General features: G+C 45.8%; 1 protein-coding gene across 1 annotated transcript; it reads left to right on the top strand.

Annotated features, from left to right (window-relative positions):
* Positions 1-4,113: 4,113 nt before the first annotated feature.
* pnp5a (purine nucleoside phosphorylase 5a) lies at positions 4,114-7,321 on the top strand (the record flags this gene model as incomplete). Its single annotated transcript, XM_079758091.1, has 6 exons — positions 4,114-4,136; positions 4,579-4,748; positions 4,939-5,042; positions 5,236-5,411; positions 6,263-6,453; positions 7,104-7,321. 6 exons carry the CDS (start codon positions 4,114-4,116, stop codon positions 7,319-7,321), a joined length of 882 nt encoding a protein of 293 aa, XP_079614217.1.
* Between the last annotated feature and the right edge of the window lie 816 nt (positions 7,322-8,137).

The following is an 8,137-nucleotide window of genomic DNA, read 5'->3' as shown; positions in this document are numbered from 1 at the left end:
TTGTGTGTGTGTGTGTGTGTGTGTGTGTGTGTGTGTGTGTGTGTGTGTGTGTGTGTGTGTGTGTGTGTGTGTGTGTGTGTGTGTCTGTGTGTGTGCGCGCGCGTGTGCGTGTGTGTGTGGTTTGTGGATTAAAATAAAGAATTAAAATGTGTGTGACAGTAGCAATGGGGACCAAGTGTGTCCCGTTCCAGTCAGCATGTTGACTTGCCGACTAGGCTACTGGCGGTCACGGCCTCTGTTGTTGTTGCCACAAACACCTGTATGCCTGAATATTGTTTTATATCGTCCACATGCTGTTAAATTGTATACGATTGTTATTTTTCAGTTCTTTAGCATAGACATAATTATACTTTTCTTGCTATTGACGTTGGAGGATACGCTACAAAGGTTTTACCCCTGTATGCAATGACAATTGGTTTCTAGGGGCTAGGGGTTGCTGGGGCGACCACCGAGAGTGTCAGAAGTAACAGGCGGGCCATGGGGGATTCTGTCAGCACTCTGTTAGGAACGCTGTTGCAGCCAGCAGGGAGACAAACAACAACAAGGCACATATTTTGTCATTTGAGAGAAAAATGGTTTTAAAAATATCAGGATAAAATAGAGCCGAATAGCGTCCAAAAATACCTTATTTGATAAACAAGCCCACAGAAGTAGTGGTTGTGGTTAAGTATCAGAGTCAGAGTCTGTTTAAGTGAAGCATGTCATCCCAGCATCACGCTGATAAAGTATGGGACCGCGGGACATCAAATTCCATAGCTTTACGTTTGCGTGATCCACATCAGAGATCCCAAAGGGTCGGCGAAGGAGCTCGTTCTACCACGCCCCCGAGCGTGAACTCAGCGGTGCGTGAGGAACGGAGTGATTTCACCTGGACTGCTCTGGTTTGATTATGGATTTGAAGCTACATTAAGTAAGGCAGAAGGTGAATCTACACACATTTCTCTCCCCCCCATGTTTTAAGACGAGGCCGCAAACATAAGCCTCACATTCACCCATGTATCCGTTTAATATTTAGTGGGACAACAAGGCCTGCTATTTAGTGAGGAAGCGTCTTGTTCAATGACGGGGGATATGGTTAATAAATAACATTGGTGGGAACGCTACGATAAACTCGAGGTTAACTCACAATCAGGACCTTAGCCATAGCTGGCAAAGGGCATGACCACAATATGTATTGGAAACATGTGAAGACATGTGGGCATCAAGGCCCCTGGGTTAGATGCTGAGAGGAAGAGGGGGGGAGTGGAGGAGAGAGAGAGAGAGAGACAGAGAGAGAGAGAGAGAGAGAGAGAGAGAGAGAGAGAGAGAGAGAGAGAGAGAGAGAGAGAGAGAGAGAGAGGGCGAGTTAACCCGATTGGGTATTTGTCTTGTGTGTGTACCATGCGACTCACAGTGACCGTAGGCGTTGTTATGTTTAACATCCCATGGAGAACTTGTGAACTATACCTACGTGCTTGGTGGGATCAGCAAGGAGCAAAAGCTCCGTCCTGCATTTTGCACCCCAGACCGTTGTCATATAAGTGCACACACAGCTTGTGTGACGATGCGATTATTTGTCAGGAGGATTTGCATTTGTTGCATTGCTCAGGCTGGACTATTGTATTCATTTTTGTTTCAGAGCTGGACATGTCATAGGTCACTTTTGCAGTACTATAGAGAGGACACCGTAAACTAAGCAGGTTTTCTGTTTTTTCACAACGGGGTTGGGGGGTTCAGAGGGCAAAGGTGTAAGAGTCATATATTAAACAGCCAAGTAACTCATCATCATACATTGGGGCATTTACTAACTAACTACACCCAGCTGTAGAAAAGGTCAGCGGTAGCGAACTGCTCCGAGTTAGAGCATGCTTAATCCAGTTTAGACTGGTTACTTTGTGTCCGCCATCCGAGATGTATATTAAATATGTTCATGTATATTATAGTAAAAATAGGCGTCATTATAGAATCTAAAGAGTAAGCCCAAAATATTAATTTAAAAAAGTCCATGTACATCATTACGTTCTGAATGACATTATGTTCCGATTTTTTAAGCTTCTTTATATCTTCAAAATATAAGCTGGTTGACGTGCTCATAATACTTTTTCGCAACGTTAACCAGTGAAGTCTTTTTTGTTCTGACCACGGCTCACTTTCAGTCCTTCGATTCGTTTTTGCCAGCGAGGTCAAAACTGTTGACAGCAGAAAAGAACACTAAAAACAGTTCTGAGCAGCTAAAGCCAGTTGTTCTGCATTGGTCAACACGGGTCAGGGAGGGAGAACACCTGACCTGGTATCCATCATACTCACTCAGACATTCTGACATAACATACAGAGTAAAGGGTGGGTGCGTGGACTTATCGGGGTACGAAAGTACGAAAACAAAAACAATGTTACAGATGACCATTATTGCGCAGCGCAAACAAACACCGCTGTCAGGTCAGCCTCCTTATTGGCCAATGGCGGGGGTGTGTCATCAGGGGAGAGAGATCCAGAGTGAGAGAGTGAGAGCGAGGGTGTTTACCATTTGACACAAACAGACTTGAAGGTCTGGGTATGTTGAAATTCACACCGAGTGAGCAATACATGTGAGTTAAACATGTGCGCTGAACTTGTGAGCTAAACATTCTTGCTCAGCTTCCCAAGGAAAGATGCATGACGGGACACACTCAGACTGGAACGTAGGCCTACATACACTTCATGTATCACACACACTGAGACGAGAACGTAGGCCTACATACACTTCATGTATCACACACACTGAGACGAGAACGTAGGCCTACATACACTTCATGTATCACACACACTGAGACGAGAACGTAGGCATATATACAATACATGTATCGCACACTGAGACAGGAGGGTAAGACCTATGTAAACTAAATGTATCACACACTGACACTGGAATGTAGGCCTATATTAACTACATTTACCACTCAGATGATAACGTATATGGAGAAGATAACTTTGTATTCACAACATGTTACGTAGGCCTATGTGTACAAAGTTAGAAACACACTGAGACTGACACATTTTGCACAATACATGTATACATGTTACACACACACACTTGTACATTAGTCATGTTTTAAACAGCCAGGGAACATACATTAGGGCATTTACAGTAAAAAATAATGTTCATAGTACAGAAACACACACAACGTTTACACCGACCCACACACAATGTATAAACCACACACACACACACACACACACACACATACAAGTCATAAACTACGAGAGAGAGAGAGAGAGAGAGAGAGAGAGAGAGAGAGAGAGAGAGAGAGAGAGAGAGAGAGAGAGAGAGAGAGAATCAAGGAAGTCAAACACGTGGAGATGACGCACACCTCCGACCACGCGGTCCAACAACCTCGGTCAACTGTCAATAACCCTTGTTGTGGCAAATGGCCCGAGTAGTACGCACCTGCTATTGATACAAAGTGTTTCAATAAATTACGACCGTTACGTGCATTTAAAGGTAATACCTGAAACTGGTTAGTTTCATGATATTTTTTTGTGAATGTTTTTGTTTTGAGTTCAACTAGCTGATGTTGATCGGTTTTTACTATTGTAATCGTCATATTTAAAAAATAAATACAAACCTTGTTTTATGTGACTGTGCCTGTGCATGACGTTACCGATTAGAAGACCCTTCAAGGCATGTGACCATGTCCAATTAAATTTCTAAGTTTTCTTTCCACTTTTCCACAATACTTTGACATACAGAACAAACTCTAACATCTCCACAGTGGTTTTTATATTCTTAATCAAATGATTCGTAACATAGAGAGGAAGGTGGGCGTTGATTGAACGATAGGGTGACGTCATTGCTTGCTGAAGGTGTGTCAAAAACGGGGTAAAGCCGACCAATGAGGACGGCCGCATGTGGGGTAGGAGTGTTTGTGGGCGGGAGAGCTGGCGACATCCAAACCAATATAGCTGGCAGCACCACGTTGCTGCCACAGAACATCCCCTGGTGCTTAAAGCCTGTTAAATTATTATTGGCAGGACTTGAAAATAAGAAAAGGACGCTTTCTTTTGGGATATTTTCTTCAACGTTCTTTTCCCGCTTGAAAGTTGTTTTTGAAAAAGCTTTACTTTATATAAAGAAGATAACTTCGTATACCGTTATTTAACATGTTTCCAGATTCAAACACGGGGTGAGTACAGTATGCCTGACCTAAATGATTTAATTCATTATAATGTCCTCGGATGACATGTGTTCATTGAGAGACCATAAAATGGCCCGCTCCAGATTGCATCATTCACCACCTGCTCTAGTGCGGACCGGTCTGCCGGGGAATCGACCACTGTCTCACAGTCGAGCCGGTCACGTGATCGGATAATGGAAGATGCGGTGTTAATTGTCGTTGAATATCTGTTCTCCTTCGCGCTGCTGGCTGAAGTCTGCCATTTGAAAAGTCTAAAATGCAATGTATATGCTGCAATTAATTTAGGCTGATATTTTTATATTTCTTACATTTGTCAAATAAAGGCCTTCATATATCATATGTAGTCGGACTTAAACAGAAGATCGGCATTGTGTGTGATATTTAAGAGATGAAGTCATTCATTAAATGAATGAAATGAATTCTTCCTCAGGTTTACATATGAGGACTGCAAGGCCACCGCGGACTGGCTTTTGGCCCAGACGGAAGTCCGCCCGCTGGTAGGCATCGTGTGCGGCTCGGGCCTGGGTGGGCTGGCCGACATGCTCAAGGACCAGGTGGCCTTCAACTACAAGGACATCCCCAACTTCCCTCAGAGCACCGGTGAGAACGAAACAAAACTCCCCAAACAATCGAAACAGACCGACAACCATCTTGTTGTAGTTTCATACCTTGTTGATTGTTTGTGTTTGCGGGTGGATCTCGAGGGGTGCGGGTGGATCTCGAGGGGTGCGGGTGGATCTTGAGGGGTGTGTGTGTGTGTGAGGCTAAGTTCCCCCTCTCTGTGTTACAGTGCACGGCCATGCCGGCAGGCTGGTGTTCGGGACCCTGAAGGGCAGAGACTGCGTGTGTATGCAGGGCCGCTTCCACCTGTATGAGGGCTACCCCATCCAGAAGGTACGGTAGCCCACATAGGACAAACCGCCAAAACGCATCCGCGACACAGAGCACTTATGTGTGTCTTCTTGTAGGGTAGACCCTATTTGTTTCAGCATGGGAGCAATGCATCGAGTTAAAAGTGTGTGTGTGTGTGTGTGTGTGTGTGTGTGTGTGTGTGTGTGCGTGTGTGTGTGTGTGTGCGTGTGTTCAGATCACGCTGCCCATGCGCATCTTCAAGCTGCTGGGCGTGGAGACGGTGATGCTGACCAACGCGGCCGGGGGTCTCAACCAGGACTTCAAGGTGGGCGACATCATGATCATCAAGGACCACCTCAACATCCCCGGCTTCGCAGGCAACCATCCCCTGGTGGGACCCAACGACGAGAGGTAGGACACACACACACACACACACACACTCAGAGACACACACACACACACACACACACTCAGAGACACACATACACACACACACACACTCAGAGACACACACTCAGAGACACACATACTCAGAGACACAGAGAGTGTCTTCAGCTCGTTGAGTGCGACTTTAACTGAATCATCCAATCCTGGAGCTCCTTTTTTAGAAAGGAATTGAAAGGAGGTGGTCTGTGACTGACGGTCATTATGGAGAGATTGGAGGCGGTTGGACTCATGCGCCGCATATTAGAGAATGAGAGTCAGATGTGGTGAACAGAGTGCACTTACTGCGGTGTTTCGACGGCTCTACCTCACGTTGAGCAGATGGAGCCTGTTAGGATTCTCTACTTGGGTCAATACAGAATGCCTGGGCACAGACACACAGACATACGCACACACTGGACCACGGCTAAACAGAGTTTGTTATTAACTCATTTGTTTTAAAAGTTAACTTAGAAAACGGCATGAATAACAAGTCTGAAACAATGTTAGTTAAATTATTAGCAGGGTTAAGGTAAGGCCATTTTCGAAGGGTTTATTTCCTCAGAAACATTTTCGTTTAAATGTTGATTTGTCAATATATGAATGAATAAAGTAAATGTGAATATCTTTGGCGGTCTCTGAGGGCCTAGAGGGTCCTCTCGGCTCCCCTCTACAAGGTGGTCTCAGGAGCGTCGGCGGGTGTAGCTGGCCAGCGATGTGTAGTTCAGCTGTGAGCCGACAACGCTCCCGAACATTCCCGAACGTTCCCCGTAAACCGGGCTCCCTGAGTCCCCTCCTCACCTCTCTCCTCCCCCCTCTCTGCCCCTCTCCCTGGGCAGGTTCGGCGTGCGCTTCCCCTGCATGTCGGACGCCTACGACCGGGAGCTCCAGCAGCTGGCCATGGATGTGGGCCACGAGCTGGGCTTCGCCGACTTCCTCCGCGAGGGGGTCTACTGCATGCTGGGCGGACCCTCGTTCGAGACCATTGCCGAGTGCCGCATGCTGAGCAAACTGGGGGCCGATGCCGTCGGTGCGTTTCGTTCAAATGAATAATCTTTATCCATTTATTTTAGGCTTTGTGCAAATGCATGAAGTAGCTCACTAAACACACTGCGCTCTGTTAGACGTGTGATAAAGGCGCCATATTATACCACCGGGTGTGTGGGATTAGCCGTTACAAGCCGTTTCGAAATTCGGCCTCTTCTGACATCACAAGTGGGCATGACCACCTAGTCGTAGGACGGATAAATGAGCAACGTTTGCTCCAGTCCACTGGGTAGGCTGGCACACTGATCCATCCAGCACACATCTAGGTGGACACGCCCACTTGTGATGTCAGAAGTGCCGATTTTTCAAAACGGCTCAGAACGGCTTAACATACTCAGTCCTGTTGGTATAATGTCACTTTTAAAATATTAGCCAATCTCTTGAACCTCTGGGAAGAATGAGCCAGAACGTGTTCTCGCTCAAATTTCTCACACGTTCATTGAGCCAGAGCGTCATTGAGCCAGAACGTGTTCTGGCTCATTCTTCCCAGTACGCGGTTCAAGAGGTTAAAACCGTGTCCACGGTGGCGGTTTTCAAACGCGCACCTGCGACACTTTACAACGGGGCGATGGCACCACCGTGCGACGCGAGGGCCCGTTTCACTGACCGCCCCCTCCGCCCCTCCCCATCCAGGCATGAGCACGGCACACGAGGTGACGGTGGCGCGGCACTGTGGCATGCGCGTCTTCGCCCTGTCCCTCATCACCAACCTGGCGGTGATGGACTACGACAGCGAGGAGAAGGCCAATCACGAAGAGGTATTGGAGTGGGGCAAGCAGAGGGCGGAGCAACTGGAGAGGCTGTTCTCCGCCATCGTGACACGCATCGAGCACAACAACAACTTTGTTTGAGCGACGCGCGCACCAATGTGGTTTTATCTTACTGTTTGTGGCAGTCCTTGTTGTGCATGGTTTTATCCGGTGGGGTTTCTGAAGGGGGGGGTTTTAACGTGGTGGATGCTAGGTTTTGGGGGGGGGCCGAGGGGGAGCTACGTCGTCGCGGTTTCGGGCCCGAAGAGAGAAAGGAACAACTTTGTGAAAACCCTGGTCGCGTACTGTTGCGTCTGCGAATGGAGGTCGATGTGGTGTTGACTATCTGAATGATGATCGATGTGAGAAAATGATGCTTTACCAAAAGTATACTGAAACAAGTCTGTGAAACCAAACAGCTTTTTCAAATTGGGTTAAAGAAAATCAAAAAAAAAGATCTTTTTATTTTATTTATTGACTTTTTTTAAAGAGAGCCTTTGAGGCTTGGTTTTGAGTGTGAGTGATCAAGGGTGTTATTGTGTGAAAGATAGCAATGGTTGAACTTAAGTTTGTACATTCCTGCACTAGTATGTATTCTTTAAACCAAATCTTCTCTTATTTATGGTTAGAATTATGCTCAATATGTTTAACTTAATATCGTCAGGGCTATTGTAAATGTTTAATTTAACAACCATTTCTTTGAAAGTGGAAACTATTGTCTTTATTATAAATGTTATTAAAGTTTCTATTTATTACATAAATATATACATGTTTTTTTGAACAGCTGAAGAAGTTGAGGTAGAACTTTCGAAAAAACTGCAACTTTGAAGCATTAAAGTAATGGCAAATGGTGAATTCATCTTCAATTCTAATGCATTCTTCCTGTATGAATATTCATTAGAAATATATGAATAAGTT

Source organism: Pollachius pollachius (genome assembly GCF_949987615.1).
Source record: "Pollachius pollachius genome assembly, chromosome: 20".
NCBI lineage: Eukaryota > Metazoa > Chordata > Actinopteri > Gadiformes > Gadidae > Pollachius > Pollachius pollachius.
This window is presented reverse-complemented; position numbering and strand designations above follow the sequence as displayed.